We start from the raw sequence: 19,006 nt of genomic DNA, 5'->3' as shown, positions 1-19,006 counted from the left end.
CCACTGCGACCATGACAAATACGCTAATTAATATCATTTCTCTTTCTTTTCGTAAACTTATTATCTTGATTACGTGATGGCTGCTTTATTCCTGCCCCTTTTCCTTTTCCTTACCGTGTATGATTTATTAATTCTGCGAAAAATCAATATTATACTTTTTGAATGTATAATTAAGTAGTATAAACACGAGTAATAATAGTTTCGGCAGATGTTTAAAATATAATTTTTTTTTGCTTTTTTTAGAAGATCAATACCTTCTTTTATGTCGGCTGATAAATTAAATAGATATTAATTAAGATGATATCACTTTGAACAACTATGAGATGCTGTTTATTTCAGCGTTTACATCTGATTACCTGTTTCACAACATCAAAGAATATTAAATAATAATAACAATAACTATTATTATTATTGTTACTGTTATTATATATCTACTTATAGTTTTAGAGTATATGATGATGTATGTGCGATTATATTTATGAAGAAGATGTAAGCACATAAGAGTTAAAATACAACTAACATGTTGATAATAACAACAACTAAAACATCATTAGTTAGCTGTCTTCCACCTATCTGGCTTTAGGTTGTAGTGCAACTGCTAGCAAAAATGACAATCAAGGTGCTTCTTTTTTAATGGGTTGAAAAATTAGCAGGTAAAAATTTTAGACTTTTTGAAATTTAGTTTTTCCCATACTCATTAAATCATACCGTTCATTTATAAAAACAATAATTATGAAAAGATGAGAATATGAAGATGGCACGGCTTGATTAAAAATAGTACTGAGACATTCTATGGTAGATCCATACTGAAGGTTTTTCATTCCTCCAAATAAATTGCTACTATAAAATCTCTTTATGATGAAAACTGTCCAGTATATATATGCAAATCCAATAAAAGTCGATCAACAGATTAACTCTAGCTACCTCAACATATTCATTTCAAGAATTCATGAAGACCATTCCAATTGAAACTCAAAGCAAAGTACAATTTATATTAGTAGTGAGATGAGCAACTAGACAAAGAACCATAAAAATATCAAACAAGATATCCAACCGAAAGAAGACTATTATCCAATTCAAGTAAGATCATCCTCCTCAAGTTCTTTGGCTTTCAGTTTATCCTTCACCCTCAAAAGAAGTGTTGTCTTCCAAGAGTCCTACAAAACATTGACGTAAACACTCAATGTTGATCAAATGAGAGTTTAAGCTAACAATCACAACAGTTCATAACTGGGTTCAACATAGTACACAAAAATAATGAGAATTATTTTTCCTTAACGTTCATCTCATAAAATTGTAGAATTCAATTCAATTTTATAGTGTCTGACTCAAATTTCTCAATATAACTAGCGCAGAAAAGTACTATCGTCCAACCTATGTTTTTAAATGAATAAATCAATATTTCACAGGAACATTCAACGCAGATGCAAATTAGAGAGAACAAGATCACTAAATTGTTGACAATTGGGTTAATTCAATTTTGATATGTACATTCTTCAACAAGAATATAGATCTTAACTACATAAAAAAAAAATTCTTATTGATTTGACAACTATTTGAAGCTTACCAGAGGGGTCATGCTATCAAATTCTTTTACAACTTCAGTAAACTTTCCAACATCTTCTTCATCAATTGCAGCAACAATATCCTGTCCATATTTTTAAAATTGTCAGTACATTATCGGGAATGAATAATGAAATAGCCCGTGAAATAATAAGACCAAACATTAATAAGAGCATTTTAACAGAGGAGACACACAACTAGCAACGTACTGCAAGAAATCTATATTCACGTGTTCCTGAAAATGTTGGATCTATATCCTGCATAAACAAATACATTCCGAAGAATTTAGTAACTGGTTATGTTATCAGAGTCTCAAGATGTAAATTCATAGAAAATTTCGGACCTGATATCGCTCCAGTGCATTGGTAATAGCAACAACATCGCCTCTACAAAGTTGGCAAATGCCAGCATTAAGAAGATGTCCTTTAACTCCATACTTCAGCAAATTATTGTTTAGAGACTGGCGAGCAATCTCTTCGTAAATCTCAATTGACCTCTGATATCTGGAGATATATAAAAAATTAGAACAGTTCATATTCTATTTAACATACAGAGAAGGCTATGATAAAGTTCCTTGACATTATTCGGAGTTACTGCCAATATATGAATAACGTCAATATATGAATAAGATTAAATGAATCAATCGGCTAATATTTGTCAAAACACGTAACCCAGCGGTAGAGGCTAGGGGTGATACAGAGGAATGCCAGTTTACTAAACCAAAAAACATTGTAACGAACAAACACAGAACAACAGAAGAAAACTATCTTCAAGCATTATTATCAATGCTCTCACAGTTCACTGGAACAAAGAAGATCAAAATAAGCAGAAAATTAGAAAAATCTTACTGTTCTAGCTGTGCAGAGTATTGAGCAACTTTTTGCTTGCACTGGTTTGCAGAAGTGTTCACTTCTTCATTTTCATAAAAATCAGCGGCTCTTTCAAAGTAAATTACTGCCTGCTCGATATTTTGTTCAGCCTCATATAACTCAGCAATTTCCTGCGCATACAGAAATATTCAAGCCAATCATGATACATGCACCACAATTCCTGCTGGAAAGCCCGAAAAAGCATTGTCAAATGGAAAAAGGATACCTCCAAATAAAAATAATAGTAAGATACCTTCAAATATCTAGCAGCCATAGAGAGTCTTCCAATCTCACAAAAAATATTTACAGCATTGTCTAAGCAAGATACAGCCTCTGCATTAAAAAGATACAAAAAGAACCTCAACATCGAAAATTCCATTAAGCACCGGCATGCATTACACAATTTGATCACGAACAAGCACATGTGAACTTGACCCCAAACACACGCACACAAGCAAACAAAAAGAAACATGTTCAATTGTTCTCAAAAACATAATCCTAATGTATGTAAATTGTAACCGCAAAAATACCATTTATGTTAGTTTTTTTATAGCAATGCGCAGCGTCAACATAAGCTTGGGCAGCTTCATGCTTGCTTTCCAACTACAACAATTCAATTCGTCACAGCACGTAAAGAAAATCAAATCAGAACAAATACACAAAAAAAAAAAAAACGAAACGAAACGAAATCGACTAGTTACCTTCAAATGACAATTCGCCAATTTGATGTACGTGGCTCCTGCTTTATCCCCTGAAACATTAATATAATCCCAAACCTTAACCAACATGACATGATCGCCATTAATGATCATTAATCTAAAGATTTGGAGAAAATCAAGGTTACATGATTTGGCCAACTTGTAGGAATTGGAGGATTTGTCGAAGAGATCAGCGGCGTCCTCGAATTTGGAGCCAAACAAACCCCAACCGGTGAGCCTCTTCTCTGCCTTGCTCTCGAAATCCTGGGCCCTAGCCAAATGATCGCCCATGTTTTTAATTATTGGAATCAATCGATCGATTCCCTCTCCTTCATGCAGTCTTCGTTAATTGTTCCTTGATAGAAACTCTTTATCATCAAATTAAACTCTAACGCTAATGGAAGTTTTACACGCAATTACAACAATGGTTAGTTTTTCCAATTAGGAAGATGCTTTCCCGGGTCCGCTCGTTCCGCCATTTCATCCATTACAAACAATTTTTTTTACTAAAAATGCACTTTCATCGATGTAGTATTATCATACATTTTGCTCCAAAATTTTTTAACATATGCTACAAGATTAATAATAAACAATAAAAGGCTTTATATCAAACTATCATATAATAATTATTATATCAAAAAATTATGTTGACAATTTTTTAAATATGTGGAATAATACAAATATTCAGATTAAATATTTCCATAATTACGGTATATTTAGTTAATCAATTTTTAGATTTATTGTATGAATTTAAATAATGTAATTTCACAAAAATTTAGAATAATTTATTATAATAATTATTGTATGACTTAGAGAGTTTTATAAAATATATAATGCTTTGTGTGTTGGATCATTAAATATGTTCTTTTTTATATTATATTAGACCATCAAAGTTGATGAGGGTGAGGATTTCAAATTAAAAATTACAATAAAAGATTATCGTCGTGGCAATGATGGGAGGTTAGACTTTTTTTCTTTTTTCCCTTTTAAGTTTTCATTTGGTATCACAATAAAATTAAATACATTTGTGTTTTCACAATTATTTTTTTTTTCATTAATTGTGTTTGATGTTAGACCTGACATTATCGATATTGAATGTGTCGTCATTGGTGAGGTGATGCTAATTTAATGTCATGTTTTGTTCTTATGGTATAAAAGATTTTAGGACATCAACATTGAAGCCCTTAGAGGCTTTGTCGAATTTGCTCTAAAGAGTTTGAGATCTATTGTGTACTCATGTAGTATGAAGTTTTCTCGCTTGCTTGTGGCATGACACTAGTTTTAGACAATGAATGTGTTTACTATTTTAAGGTTTGAAATGAATCAAATTGGACATTTTATTTTTGTTAAAAATAAGGAGAGTATATAATTTTGTTTTATATATGATAAGTGAGATAATTACTTATTCACACATAGTAAAACCCCTCGTTTATATCAGGTATTGCAAGACTTGTATATAGGTATTATAGATTTAGATACTCATGTTTTTGGATTATTTTGTAGGAAATTAGAAGATTGGAGCATTGCAAAGTGTTGCTGCTAGAAGTGGCTCGCCCAACGAGCCAACTCCACTCGCCTAGCGAGAGCCTGACAATGCTAACCCAGCCAGGAGGCCTAGTGAGCTAAAAAAAAGTTATGAATATGAAAAGATACCTCTAGCCTAACAAGAGGATTTGGTGGCTCAGCGAGTGATCACTTTTTGGTGACCCTTTAAAGTGTCAAGAGTTGAAAAAAATATAGTTTTGAACGTGGGAACACAACTAAAGCTCAAAACACGAGTTGAGGCACTTATAGGGCTCAAAAACTTCATCTTCCTTCATCCAATCCATCATTGTGTTCTACAATGTATAGCTAAACTTCATTTCATTGGGGTTGGATGTAATGTACCTAAATTCTTTGTAGTTCTTTCTATGCAATAGAATATCTTTCACATTTCTTGTTTTCTATCCATTTTATTCACTTGCATGATAGAATATCTATGCTATTTTGTTGATAGCTAAGCATTGGAAAATGCTTTGGAACCTAGACATGGATAGAATAACCAAGAGACTTGGCTCTAGACATAGACCAAGACTCTTGGTCATTCTATACATTTTTTCTTAATGCAAATCTTGTTTTTGAATATTTAAGGGATTAATATTTTTTTCATAAAGGTTTATAACTTGTTTATAAGAAATTAGGGCTTGTTTACCTATGATGTGAATGCTTGAATATGTTAGTGATATATTGTATGGATGAGTCCTTGGAGTTTGGGTCATGAAATCCAACCCCGATGAGTCTTACCCATATTACTTTATAACTTTTATATTGAGTAATTTTACATGTTTTCAACTTATTTGAACCACTCATTGTTTATATTAATTGCTTAAACTAGTAAATAATCATAATTATCTAAACAAACACAAATATCTTATGGACTTACAATCTATATTACTTCAACAGTTTGGTACACTTACCAAAGAGTTAATAATATCCGTGCAATATAAATATTTCAAAGTGAAATACTTATGGTGTGGTGGTTAAATAATATAGTTGTTTGAATTACAATATGAGTTCATGTATGCTTATTCTATTTTGAATTTATTTGATAAAACAACTCCATCTATACAATTGAAGAAAATATTAATATATGATTTTGTACAAAACTAATAATAGATTACAAAAACATATGTTATGACACAATTATTTTGTGAGGTTTCAATCTCATTCCTTGATTGCACTAGATGGGTTAATATAAATTATAGGTTGTATATTTAATTTATATAGGAATATTATTATTTATGTTGATTGCATTATAAATAGAAATAATGTTGATGTAAATTTTTTATTCTTTTAATGTTTGAATTGTGAATATAACTTTAATGAATTAAAGAATAGCCACAACATTCATAATTGATTGATATTTATAATCACATAATAAACATTAATTGTAATTAATTATACCTGATGTGATTAACTTTTATCCAAAAAATTTTATGTTTATATGATTAATTATAATGAAATATTAGATTATATTTTTTATATTTTTCACTTGAGAAAGAAACACAGCCTAATAGTTTTATCATTAAGTTATATGAATCTAAGTGAATAAGATTTAACTTAAAAGTAAATTTTATGTCACTCGATTCATTTATTAAAACATGTTTACATGATTAAAAATGATGTTTCCTATAATCTCAAATCATGATGATGAAAATATATTCTAAAATTTGCACTTTCTTTATTTGTGAATATTTCTAATATTAATTATGGTATTAGAAAACCAACTACGGGTTATTATTGAAATCACTACTCTAATTGCTATTGATCTTTATGAAAAGTGAGAGATGCTAAATTGTCTTTATATTAACATTTTTTTTGTTAGAGTTCAAAGTTTTGTTGATTAACATGACAATGTGAGAGATTTATTAAAAGTTATTGATGAACATTCTATCACAATTGATAAATCTCCTCTCAATATTATTATCATACATTTTCATCTTTAAAGCTCATGGATTAAGAGTGTGTGATCACATCATGCGCACAAGCGACATTGTGACTCAACTCAAAACCTTGGAGGTTACCATGTTTGATTCGTTTCCAGTACATTATATTTTGTGCACTCAACTTCATAAATATGCTCATTTTAAAATTTCTTATAACAAATATAAGAATAAGTGATATATTAATGCATTGTTGATCATGTGCATTTAAGAAGGAGAAATAGCTAATGGAGAAAGGTGAAATGGTGAGCTTGATTACTTCTCTTGAGAATAAGAAAAATTAAGTTAATCAGAATGGAAAAATGTCTCTTAAACCAGTTATAAAGGAGGAGATCAAGTGTTTCTTCGGTAAATTTTGTATGTTTGAAGAATATTGATAAAAAAATTATCATAATTTTGTAAAAAAAGTCGCACAAATCTTTTTTAACTTGGACATGCTTTAGCATAAAACAAACAAGACAACTTATCATGAATAGTTATTCTATAATGTTTATTAATATTTCTTTGACATGTACATTTTTGTATATTCTCTATCAGTTGAACTGTTTGAAAAACATGGAAGAATACCACTACAATTTGCTAAGCCATGTCAGAATTGTGTATCCTAAATGTCAAAATAATACAGCATTACTAGTTGAAATCACAGAAAACATTTCAAGTCAAATATCGTCTATGGTGCACCTGCACATGGAAGAACAATGTAGTGTTCCATCAAAAAATGATTGAACGACAACTCCAAAGCCCATGCCTCATTACTATGCTAAAGTTCTTCACTGATGAATGTAACTGCATAGCATTGTGTTCTGCATTACAGTTATTCAAGAATTCTTATTTTGCTAAATTCTCTTTTATTTTAGAATTAGTGTTAATAGAATAGTTTTAGCATATTTTTAGGAGTGTCTAGCTTGCCTTTAGTTTTTAGTAGTTTAGTTTTGCATTTTTAAGATTAGGACTCTAGATTTAGTTCGTAAGAATAGGTAATCTAGTAGTGTTAGGTGCATAAGATCTACCTTAGTTACTTTTCTTCACTGGCTTAGGAGTGTAGCATTAGTTTAGTACATGACAATTATGTTTATTAGTTTTCTTCAATTATAATATTTTTAGAAAATATAGATAGCTTAGACTAGTTAGAATACTAGTGGAAAAAGTTTTTAGATTTTTAGTTAAAAGTAGACTAGGTTACTAACTTAGTTTAGGTGTTTTTCATTGGTTTTGTATAGCTAATTTGTGTAACTTGAATTGGTACAACAAAATTTATATTGATTCGTTTTTTTTCGTTTTTGTATCTACATGCCTTTGGGATCCAATTCTTCATTAAATTAAATATAAATCTGTTGTCACTAATTTTGGTGGAAAATTAAAAATATGAGTTCAGTGGATTAAGATAAGATATGAATCATCAAGTGGATCCCATTTCTACGATAAGGACAAAACATAACAGAGGTTCCCACGCAGAAGATCAGAATTACACGTCATATAAAAACATATAATATCACAACTTCATTTTAATTATAAAAAAAATATCTAAAATTATGCTTCTAAACACTATTTTTTGTATTTTAATTAAAACCATAAAATATGAAACAAAACAAAAAATAGACATTACTTTGTTGAATTGACGGATATTTTTCAAGAATAATCAAAGTCACATATACGTTAGAAACAGATAAGAAAAAAAAATTAAATAAAAGAATGTTGGTTGAGTTGTTTTTTAAATAAGGAGTTTTGTTTTTTTGTCACTGATAAAAGGAGGTAATAGGAAAAGGATAAAAATGGCGAGCTTGTGTCTCCACTCTTCTTCCAATACACAACATTCATGATTTCCGAATGAAGATTGCATCTCACTCCGACATCACTGAAGCAGTCCAGCCTCTCCTGTCGCCGGAATGCGAGCACTCGGCGGAGGATCGGGGTGCGCCGAATGGGTCAATCAGCGGAGCGGTGTTCAACATATCGACGACCATGATCGGTGCCGGAATCATGTCGGTTCCGGCGACGATGAAGGTGCTGGGCATAGTTCCGGGGTTCCTGGTGATCCTGTTGGTGGCACTTGTAACAGATGTGACCGTGGAATTTATGCTGAGGTACACGAGTTCCGGAAAATCCACTACTTACGCGGGCATGATGGGGGAATCGTTTGGGTCCGTTGGATCCCTCGCCGTTAAGATTTGCGTTCTCATAACCAATTTCGGAATCCTCATTATATATCTCATTATTCTAGGTAATTTCCTCTTCCTTATTTTTGGAGTTCTTGTCTATATGCATATATTATTTTTATTTTATTTTTAACTAGAATAAAAGAATTAAAATGAATACTTTTTAGAATTAAAGTATTAGAATCAAATTATTGCTAAACCAGTAGAAATGAACTTGTGATTATTTTTAGTCTTTTCTTTTTACCTGCACTTTTTGTATTTTGGGTGATTGTGTTCCTGAGAAATGAAAATTTCAATGGATCTGTGACTAATAATTGATTTGCAATTGTGGGAGTAGGATATAGAGTAAATAATTATTAAAATCTCCATTATTATGGTTACCATTTTCTTTCTAACAATAATAGATATTCTGTTTTGAAACGTTTTTATTAAAATTATTTCATTTTTAATAAATATTTTACTTTAATTGAAACAGAAAATAATTTATTATGTATCAATTAAAAATAAAAATCAATGTATTACTGAAAATATCACTTAGTTTGACTTTTTTTCTTAATAAGCTAAAACTATTGTTAGGGTGGACGAATGAAATCATTTTTAGTTAGATTAATGTGACTTTATATCTTTTTTTTTGAATCTGAGTGTTAACAACATTAACAATACACTATTTAATACATTTTTTTTTTCTCACATACATTTACTTTTGATTAAACTTTATTTAAATCTATACAATTATTAGAGAATTATTAAACGCGATGTTAGATTTATTTAAAAAATATTTCTAATATATCTTATAGCTAAAATAGAACGTGTTTGAAAGAGGGCGGATATAATTAAGCTGTTCACACCACCATATCTTCATAGTTTCAACCAATCTCTACGTTATATGTATTTAAGGTTTTTAATATATGAAAAAAAATAATACTTGGATTACATATTATGTGAAATCAAGCTAAACTATGTTATCCATAATTTATTAATAATTTTTCACTAAAAAGTATGACATGTGGAGATTGAGCTATTTTTTCTCTAATAATTTGATACGTATAAATTTGAGTGTGTTGATTGCCTTGGTTTATGAAGGAGACGTGCTGTGTGGAAATGAGTCCAACGGAACTACACACTTGGGTGTTCTACAAGAATGGTTTGGCATCCATTGGTGGACCTCTCGTGCTTTTACTCTTCTTATTATTGCTCTCTTCATAATGCTTCCACTCGTTATGTTACGTCGTGTTGGTAAGTACTCTTACTTTCCAAATGCATAAGCAATTAATTGCTACACTTTGTCTTAACAATTGACTAATCAAGCATAGCCTGTGTCTTGTTTTCGATGTTTTCTAACAGATTCACTGAGGTATACTTCTGCAATATCAATCCTACTAGCATTGGTCTTTCTTGCAATATGCTCATCAATGGCGTTTAGTGCATTGTTGTCCGGCAAAACTCAATCACTAAGGATGGTGCCTGATTTCTCTCTAGTCACTGTCCTTGATCTTTTCACCACTATCCCCGTCTTTGTCACTGGTTTCGGATTCCATGTCAATGGTTAGTTTCATGATTTTATAACTTCCTACTGATTATTTATAATTTTTTCTTTTCATTTTGAAGAAAAAAATTGCTTATTTGTGTGAATGAACACATGATTTTGTGCAGTTCATCCAATTAGAGCAGAGATTGGAAAAGTTACACACATGGGTAAGGCTGTGAAGATTTCATTAGTAATATGCGTGGTTGTTTACTTTGCCATTGGCTTCTTTGCGTACCTATTATTTGGGGACTCCATCATGCCCGATGTGTTAGTAAACTTTGATCAAAACTCCAATACCCATGTTGGTCGATTGCTGAATGATATTGTTAGAATAAGCTATGCACTCCATCTTGCCCTTGTCTTCCCCATCATGAACTATTCCTTGAGGATCAACATAGATGAACTTATTTTCTCAAACAAAAATAAACCTCCCTTGGCTTCAGACACCCCAAGATTTGTGTCACTCACTTTGTCTTTGCTAGTCCTCACATACTTGGTGGCTGTTGCCATCCCAAACATTTGGTATTTCTTCCAGTTCTTGGGATCCACAACCGTTGTTTGCACCTCATTCATCTTTCCTGCTGCAATAGTTCTAAGGTATATGCTACTATCAATTTTTCCTACTCTTTATATCTATAACTTTGCTTAATTTATATATTCATTGATGTTTTCTGTCTGTACAAAGAGATGGCAAAACAGAGTTTGTTTCTCATTCTTCTCTTTTGAATGCAGGGACATGCATGGCATATCAAAGACAAAAGATCGAGTCATTGCAATTTCGGTCATTGTTTTTGCTGTTGGGACAAGCGGAATTGCTATATGGACCAACTTGAATCCAGGGGATGGTTAATGATTAAAATTAGCCATGTTATTAAGAGGTTGATTGGTTTGATGAATCCAATATACTGAATCAATTAAAATTCAAAATCTTTGTTTAGTTAGGTTATCTAAATTAAACTAGTAAAGTTGATGGATGATGGATTTTCTAAAAAATCCATTAAATCCAGGTTGAACAAATGATATTACATATTGTTAATGATTTTATTATTTGTTTAAGCTATTTTTTATTGAATACCCTTTATACATGTAACATTGAGTTCTTTATTATTTGTTTAAAATACAATATCCTTTTGATGGTGTTTTTGATTTGCCATAACATTGAGTTATGTGTGAGTGTTTTATATTGTGGGTGTCAGGTGCTAGAAGATTTAAAAAGACAGAAAACTGGTTCTAAATTTAATAATATATCAAATTTCTTTTTATTTTTTGTCTGATTTTTTTCTCTCAACTAAAATTGTTAGCTTCACTCAGTTCAAATTGAACCAAATGTTAACTTTGTAAAAATGTAACTTTTGAGTTAATTAACCAGTAACAGTTTTGACTTTGGAGAAACTCGTGTTGATTTCATTTATCAAAATTACAACAAACTTATATTATAATTTTTAATTAAAAAATTCACGTGATAAATTTTATAAATATAAGAGTTAAAAATATGAATATGATTATGATATATATAGATATAGATATAATTTATTATTAAAATATATTTTTATAGATATAGATATATAAAAATATAGATATAATTCACGTTATTTATATATTTTTTTATTAATATTTTTATTAAAATATATTATTTGTGGTTAACACAATTCCAAGAACCCACTGGAATCATAATTCTATTTGACGTGTCATAATTCTATTTGACATGAATTATTGAGATATTTGAATATTTGTAATTTATGCTCTGCTATCTTTCAAACAAATTTACTTAGACAACCTTATTCTAAGATATTTTTAATATTTTATTGCTTATTTATTTGTTTTGCAGCATGTTTTTCTTTTATCTGAAGGTATTCTTTCGTCTTCGATTTACTTCCTAATCAGTAAAACAAATTATTGTTTATAAACTACATTTTTTCTTCCTTATCTTGATTTTAACTACACATCTAGTCTAAGTTGTCTTCTACTGTTAAATTTAATTTAATTTTGAATAAAAAACAAAATTTATATAAAATACACTGAATGAAACGTTCATTTTAAATATAATAATTATATAAAAGTTAAGAAAAATTATTATTTTGTCAGGACAGCTTTTAAGACAAATTCTTTAAACGTTATAAGTAATTGACCAATAAGAGAAAGGGTCCACACAGTCATTCTTCATGTTCCAAGTTACTTGACCAAGAAGAAAAAGGGTCCACACCGCCATTCTTCACATTCCCGTCCAAGTTCATCACGCTTCTCATCCATCCTGCAATAAACGACGTAATAAACGACGTCGAATCCTCACGCTTTCACATTTACCATATTACCCTTTTATCTTCTACCTTTATTTGTCCATGCCAATTCATAAATGGCATTATCGTAACCTCGCAACCTTAATAATTGGAATGTAAAGTAATTATAAATCCAACCATCTTGTCATTAGACACTACACTTATCATCGCTATTCCTACACACCACTGCTGGAATGTCGCCTGTGACCGGAGCTCGTGTTCCTCTCCTCCCTGACTCTAAAGGTGGTGTTCCTCCGGCAACTGTTTCTGGCGCTGTGTTCAATGTTGCCAACAGCATAATCGGCGCTGGCATAATGTCTCTTCCGGCAACCTTGAAGGTTCTTGGTGTGATTCCGGCTTTGGTGTTGATTCTTGTGATTGCGTTTCTGGCTGAACTTTCTGTAGAGTTCCTGATGAGGTTCACGCGTGCTGGCCAAACGACAACGTATGCTGGTGTGATGAGAGAGGCATTTGGACCAGTGGGAGCTGTAGCAGCTCAGATAGCTGTTGGATTTACTAACATGGGGTGTTTAATTATGTACCTTATTATTGCTGGTAAGCAAATATTTAACTTTCTTTTAAATTTATTAATTAGGATATGGACAGAGTTTTTTTATAACAGCTCTATGTAAAGACATAAGAAGTAAAATTCAGATAATTTTCTCCTAATCTATGTATGAAAAAGATTTATTTTACAATTCAACTTATTTATTTATTTTTTAACTTTTCTAAAAAGGTGCTTCTAAAAAGTTACTTTAATAAAAGTTTTATAAATTTTAATTTTTTAATGTTGCATGAACAAACTTTAATGTATAATGAAAGTCACTTCACTTCTTTTGTTTTTATGTTTTGAGAAGTCCTTAAGAAAATCCCTCAGAAAAACTTTGTTCAAAGATCAATTATGATAACTTGGGTTACTTGATGCAATGAACAGCGGATGTGTTTTCTGGTAATAATCGCCAAGGAGAAGTACACTTGGGTGTTTTGCAACAATGGTTTGGAGTTCAGTGGTGGAATTCAAGGGAATTTACTTTGTTAGTGATCTTGCTCTTAATTTTGCTTCCATTGGTCTTGTACCGTCGCGTAGGTAAGTTCTCATTACATTTCTCTTTGTTTCACTGTGGTTATGATGCTCAAATTTGTATCATGAATTTACTAGCCCATTTAACAAAACTTAAATACTGTTGTATTAGATTGAAGTTTCATCACTCAAATTTTGATTAGAAAATAAAGTAGAAGTTTTGTTCTTTTTTGTTATTGATATAAGATGTGCATGAGTGTGCATAGCCAGGAATAACATTTTATTTTGTATCATGCCATTGTGTGTTGGTTGCAGAGTCGTTGAAGTTCAGCTCTGCAATATCAACTTTTCTTGCTGTGGCCTTTGTTACAACTTGTACTGTATTGGCCATAATTGCTATTGTAGAAGGAAGAACACAGTCTCCTAAATTGATTCCTCATTTGGACGAACAGACCACTTTCTTCGACCTGTTTACTGCAGTTCCTGTGATTGTCACAGCTTACACATTTCATTTTAATGGTACTTGTCAAGTTATAATCAATGGTGGTTTTGTTACCCTTATAGTAGATTTGGTAACTGATGATTGATTTTACTTGAACTGCAGTACATCCAATTGGATTTGAGCTTGCTAATGCATCAGATATGACAACAGCAGTTCGATTAGCATTACTGCTTTGTGCAGCTATTTACTTTTCTATAGGACTATTTGGGTATCTCTTGTTTGGGGATTCCACACAATCTGATATTCTAGTAAATTTTGACCAGAATACTGGATCTGCAGTTGGTTCTTTGCTCAATGTTTTAGTTCGATTAAGCTATGGATTGCATGTTATACTCACTTTTCCAGTTTTGAACTTCTCCTTAAGAACCAACATAGATGAATTCCTCTTTTCCAAGAAGCCTCTATTAGCCACTGACTCTAAGAGATTTGTGAGTCTCACTGTAGTTTTACTAGTCTTGAGCTACCTTGCTGCTGTAGCAGTCCCAGATATTTGGTACATCTTTCAGTTTGTGGGATCAACATCTACTGTGTGTCTTTCCTTTGTCTTCCCTGGTGCTATTGTTCTAAGGTAATCTACCATTTTCTCTAGTAATTATATTCATTTGTCTTCTATTTAAGACTTGCAATTTCCAAATAAATAAACAAAACCCCATTCTAAATTGTTTTTGTTTCAAAAAAATGGCAGGGATTTATACGGTATAGCAACTAGAAGGGACAAAATCATTGCACTGTTTATGGTCATACTAGCTGCAATAACAAGTGTGATTGCAATCTCCACCAACATATACAAAGCTTTTCAGTAGAAGCTCATCATCTGTGTTTTCTTCTTTTTCCTATCTCTTTCCATTTATAAAAGTTTTGGTCAGTCCAGAGATTCAAGATTCAGAGGGGAAAACAATAGCAGAAACATTTGACAGTCGAGGAGGCACGTGTGTTTATAATCTTTAGGATGGTGTTGTATCTCATTATTACTTGTTGTAAAATTGGTATATCTAGCAGTGTAAAATAACAAGCATGCCAAAGAAATAACATCATTTAAGCAGTGGAACTGAGTTTTCTTTAATTATGTCTGCAGAAGTTTTACTTTTTATTTTCTAAAACTGAACAATTTAGTCATTTCCGAGATCTCTATCCTCCAAATCCAAAAAAATCCAAAACCAGCCTCATTGCTTTAAATGAATATAATTTAATGTTGAAAGTTGACAAATTTTGGCCACAATCCCAGTTGCATATACACTTTCTGTTAAAATGTTTTTAGTTGATGTCTATTATTGTGAACAGATCTCAGTCAACGTCACCTTCATGGATTTAAAAAATAATTCACTGAGTCCGTTCATCAATTCTTTAATAATTAGTTTTCTGTCATATTGATGGAGAAGGAACAGCTGGTGGAATAGTCAGAAGACAAATTTATTAAAATAAACAAGTTCATTGTATATGTGATTGGATCGATCTCCTAATGATCTATATGTTATGTTACTTATTTTTTAATATAAGCATATTTTAAAGATGTTGTTCAAAACATGTTTTAAAAAATGGATACAATTGAATTTATAATTGTATTCTACAACTATATGTAATCATTTACAGTGAGTATTACAAGTAAGGCAACAATGAAAGCATAGTCCACCCCTGCATTTATTTTGACTCTAAAGCTTTCTGTCCAATTGCTGAAATTGTTCCTTGGATATACATCAATTACCTGCAAACATGTTGAAGTTCATCTTTTTGGTTTGTAGTTACTTTTCCATTTTTAGAGAAAAAAAATCAGGAACTTTGCGCTTAATAATCTAAGTTAAGTAATTTATTTAACTTTATTTCATAATTTACTCACTGGGACGAAACATTTTATTCATCTCAACTTATTGAAAAGTTAAATGAGAGAGTTTTACCACAATAAATGTGAAAGATGCACAAATTAATTTAATTTATAGAAGTTCTAGTTACTTCATTTCTTTAATTTAATTCTATAAATAGTACTATTGGAAACTTTACTTAATTAGAACATTTTTTTTTAAATTAAAAGAGTTAAAACAAAAGGATACCCCTGATGATAACCATAAACTATTGACATGTTCATGATATACAATTTATTGAATTCAACCAACTACAGAGATGTCTTATTTTTTTAATTCAATATAGACTAGACTTTTAACTAGCTAAAACAAATTCAAATATCTTTAGTAATATTAAATAAATTTAGTTGAACGATTTTGGATAAAGAATTTTAGAAGATAATTATTCTATAAAGAATTTGAAATATTTGTTGGAAGTCCCACATCGACTAGAGATAAGGCCAAATGATAATATATAATTGAGGTGCAAACCTCACCTTACAAGCCGGTTTTGTGGGGATGAGTTAGGCATAAACTCACTTTCTAATATGGTATCAGAGCCATGGTTAGAGCCTATCCTAGCGAGTTCTAAGTGGGCATTCTATTCTTCTCTTCCACCCGCAATCGGGCCCCTATCGGACCACCCAATTTCTACTATCACGCACGAGATGTCTATACCTCGGCGTGAAGGGGGTGTGTTGGAAGTCCCACATCGACTAGAGATAAGGCCAAATGATAATATATAATTGAGGTGCAAACCTCACCTTACAAGCCGGTTTTGTGGGGATGAGTTAGGCATAAACTCACTTTCTAATAATATTCTATAGTATAATATATTATTTGGATAGATAACTATAAAAGAAAGAAAAATTATGAAAGTATATAGAATTTGGAACTTTTTCATAGCCTCTTTACACTATGATATGTCATTGGCTCGACATCGATTTTTCGACTTAATGAATGTTTTCTTTTAGTTGAAACCGCTTGTTGTTAGTTTTAATCGTTGTAACGAAAGTTAACTGTTTACAAACATAAGCCAATATTATTTTTTAGCTAATGTTGGTAGCAATTTTTTGTCCATATCAACAATGTTTTTGGTTGATATCAAAATACAATTTTTTTTTCCGTTAACATGATGTATTATTTTCAGTTGATGTGATGCCAAAAAAGACTATTTTCAACCAACATTAATTAGAATTTTGTGTTAATGTTTATTAAGATTGTTTACAGCACATGTTGATCACAATGTAGGTTAGAATTATTTATCGACTAGCATCCATAAGGTTTTTTTTACTACCGTTAACAGTTATTTTTTCATTGATGTTAATTAGAATTTTTTTATTAATTTTTAATGAAACTATATTTTGATTGATATAAATAAAAAAATCTAGTCGAGTTGAATATAAATTATTTTTTTAGTTATTAATGAAACTATTAGGCTAAATTAATTATGCAATGTTAAAAATTAAATAAAAATAATTAAAATCCAGTATTCTTAGAAAGGGCATAAAATTGTGAAAGCATACAACGCACCTCTGCAATGACGGTGTCTCCTTTGTAAATTTTGCAGGAGTTGTCGATGTGGCTCCCGACAAGTTGAAAGCTGCTGATAGCTTCGTTCATATCGGCGGCCATGAACACATCAAGCCGTGGCTTCATGTCAAGAGGGTGCGATCGTTGAACCCCAAATATCAGATCCTTCTCCTCCGAGCTTCTTCCTTTGTGAACCATCCACCGATGCCTCAGTGATTTCAGATTAATCTTCAAGAACATCAATATCAGACACTACTTCTATCATATTCATGCATGAAAAACATAAAGGTTTACCTTCTCACGCATTGTAAGTATGGGGGAACCACCACCATCACGCATCATTCTCTTCTTCCGAACGTCTAGGCTTGAGCCATCAACTTCAAACAAGACATTACCGTTAACATCTAATACTTTGTATCTTTGCTTTAACAACACTCCGCAGTATTTCTTTCTCACTGTTATTTCTGTTGGGGAAGTTACACAGAAGCTATCGTCCACAACACTGATCTTCGAGAACCCTTCTGCAACTTCCAATGGCAATTCAGAACCACTGGCCTCCATAAGATCTTATAGAAAGAAGATTTTTGCTTGGATTTTGTTGGTGTATAGGGCAGGAAGCAAACGCTATATATATGTATATTTGAGAGCTGAAGTGGTTCTCTTTTCTCATGTTTGGTGTTCTTGAATTATCAGAACAAAACACGGTAGAAAAGTGAGATAAGGAATCACTATTTTATTAATTACTTAATTAATTTTGTTAGCACGAGCTTGATGTCTATTATTACCAATCAGAAATTCAAAATGACTTTTCGTATATTTCATAGTCAGCTCTGAGACCTGAAGATAGATCACGACTCTGATAGCCTTCGTTTTTTGACGGTTCTCTCTTCTGTAATCTGCTACTTACTCATTCTAATTTGACAGATGATTTTTCCGTAAACTTAGATAATTCAGAGATGAATTAATATATATATATATATATATATATATATATATATATATATATCAGTTCTTACATTTAACTTTTTCAAACAGTTAAGTTTTGAATTTGTGAGTATAGTTTTAGCTTATGTAGAAAAACTTATTTCATTATTATTATTTTCTAATATTCTAAATGAATATTTTGAAATCTTTATTCAAAAAGGTTGGCTGAAAATTTTTGTAGAATTTCTGTCTCAAAGTTCAGACTTCAGAATATTTGAAATGTAGGAAAAAGAAATACTAAAGCAGTTGACCCCTAAACCTTTTAGAGACAATGTACCGAGTTGAAATTGGTATTTAATGTGTATGAAAACATTTAGAGGAACCAAGTCAATATAGCCAAAAACATGTACTTCAGATTTTACAAGTAATCGAATGAATGTCATAAACAAGGATTTAACTATCACCTTTAATATAAGTTATTTGCAATGATAAAAAAAATACTTTAAACCTAAATAATTATAAAAAATGATGATTTTTTAATCTTTTCAACATATCTCAATGAGTGATTTGTTACGGAAAGATAGTGTCAAAGATGGATGCTCTCAGGGTAGACTAAATC

General features: G+C 31.1%; 4 protein-coding genes across 5 annotated transcripts; 2 read left to right on the top strand and 2 right to left on the bottom strand.

The window, feature by feature from the left end:
- Positions 1-904: 904 nt before the first annotated feature.
- Positions 905-3,637, bottom strand: LOC108337394 (alpha-soluble NSF attachment protein 2). Its single transcript, XM_017573913.2, has 9 exons — positions 3,277-3,637; positions 3,134-3,183; positions 2,963-3,035; positions 2,686-2,765; positions 2,412-2,563; positions 1,907-2,066; positions 1,773-1,820; positions 1,568-1,648; positions 905-1,157 (listed from the first exon to the last, which is right to left on the bottom strand). The coding sequence occupies exons 1-9, from the start codon at positions 3,419-3,421 to the stop codon at positions 1,077-1,079; spliced, it is 870 nt and encodes a 289-aa protein (XP_017429402.1). The 5' UTR covers positions 3,422-3,637; the 3' UTR covers positions 905-1,076.
- A 4,686-nt stretch (positions 3,638-8,323) lies between these two features.
- Positions 8,324-11,386, top strand: LOC108337168 (amino acid transporter AVT6C). Its single transcript, XM_017573636.2, has 5 exons — positions 8,324-8,833; positions 9,852-10,004; positions 10,113-10,313; positions 10,422-10,893; positions 11,029-11,386. The coding sequence occupies exons 1-5, from the start codon at positions 8,440-8,442 to the stop codon at positions 11,144-11,146; spliced, it is 1,338 nt and encodes a 445-aa protein (XP_017429125.1). The 5' UTR covers positions 8,324-8,439; the 3' UTR covers positions 11,147-11,386.
- Positions 11,387-12,683: 1,297 nt separating this feature from the next.
- On the top strand, positions 12,684-15,158 carry LOC108337195 (amino acid transporter AVT6C). 2 transcript variants are annotated; one of them, XM_017573666.2, is made up of 5 exons: positions 12,684-13,127; positions 13,507-13,659; positions 13,909-14,112; positions 14,198-14,663; positions 14,781-15,158. In XM_017573666.2, the coding sequence occupies exons 1-5, from the start codon at positions 12,767-12,769 to the stop codon at positions 14,896-14,898; spliced, it is 1,302 nt and encodes a 433-aa protein (XP_017429155.1). In that variant the 5' UTR covers positions 12,684-12,766; the 3' UTR covers positions 14,899-15,158. The 2 variants fall into 2 exon arrangements, with proteins under 2 accessions (XP_017429155.1, XP_052736968.1); XM_052881008.1 differs by lacking the exon at positions 13,507-13,659 and having other exon boundaries at positions 12,690-13,127.
- Positions 15,159-15,298: 140 nt separating this feature from the next.
- Positions 15,299-18,179, bottom strand: LOC108336565 (protein LURP-one-related 10). Its single transcript, XM_017573039.2, has 3 exons — positions 17,758-18,179; positions 17,464-17,691; positions 15,299-15,797 (listed from the first exon to the last, which is right to left on the bottom strand). Exons 1-3 carry the CDS (start codon positions 18,022-18,024, stop codon positions 15,666-15,668), a joined length of 627 nt encoding a protein of 208 aa, XP_017428528.1. The 5' UTR covers positions 18,025-18,179; the 3' UTR covers positions 15,299-15,665.
- Between the last annotated feature and the right edge of the window lie 827 nt (positions 18,180-19,006).

The sequence above is a fragment of the Vigna angularis genome, chromosome 7, assembly GCF_016808095.1.
Source record: "Vigna angularis cultivar LongXiaoDou No.4 chromosome 7, ASM1680809v1, whole genome shotgun sequence".
NCBI classification, from domain to species: Eukaryota; Viridiplantae; Streptophyta; class Magnoliopsida; order Fabales; family Fabaceae; genus Vigna; species Vigna angularis.
Note: the sequence above shows the minus strand (reverse complement) of the source record. Positions and strands in the feature narration are given on the sequence as shown.

Bases quoted from the DNA above. Each gene is read 5' to 3' on its own strand.
- LOC108337195 (XM_017573666.2), top strand. From the start codon at position 12,767: ATGTCGCCTGTGACCGGAGCTCGTGTTCCTCTCCTCCCTGACTCTAAA. The intron at 13,128-13,506 runs GTAAGCAAATAT...TGCAATGAACAG, and splicing joins TATGTACCTTATTATTGCTG to CGGATGTGTTTTCTGGTAAT. The intron at 13,660-13,908 runs GTAAGTTCTCAT...TGTTGGTTGCAG, and splicing joins GGTCTTGTACCGTCGCGTAG to AGTCGTTGAAGTTCAGCTCT.
- LOC108337168 (XM_017573636.2), top strand. From the start codon at position 8,440: ATGAAGATTGCATCTCACTCCGACATCACTGAAGCAGTCCAGCCTCTC. The intron at 8,834-9,851 runs GTAATTTCCTCT...TGGTTTATGAAG, and splicing joins TATATATCTCATTATTCTAG to GAGACGTGCTGTGTGGAAAT. The intron at 10,894-11,028 runs GTATATGCTACT...TTTTGAATGCAG, and splicing joins CCTGCTGCAATAGTTCTAAG to GGACATGCATGGCATATCAA.
- LOC108337394 (XM_017573913.2), bottom strand. From the start codon at position 3,421: ATGGGCGATCATTTGGCTAGGGCCCAGGATTTCGAGAGCAAGGCAGAG. The intron at 2,067-2,411 runs GTAAGATTTTTC...ATATATCTCCAG, and splicing joins TACTCTGCACAGCTAGAACA to ATATCAGAGGTCAATTGAGA. The intron at 1,821-1,906 runs GTCCGAAATTTT...TTGTTTATGCAG, and splicing joins ATGCACTGGAGCGATATCAG to GATATAGATCCAACATTTTC.
- LOC108336565 (XM_017573039.2), bottom strand. From the start codon at position 18,024: ATGGAGGCCAGTGGTTCTGAATTGCCATTGGAAGTTGCAGAAGGGTTC. The intron at 17,692-17,757 runs GTAAACCTTTAT...ATGTTCTTGAAG, and splicing joins TACTTACAATGCGTGAGAAG to ATTAATCTGAAATCACTGAG. The intron at 15,798-17,463 runs GTGCGTTGTATG...ACATGTTTGCAG, and splicing joins GAGACACCGTCATTGCAGAG to GTAATTGATGTATATCCAAG.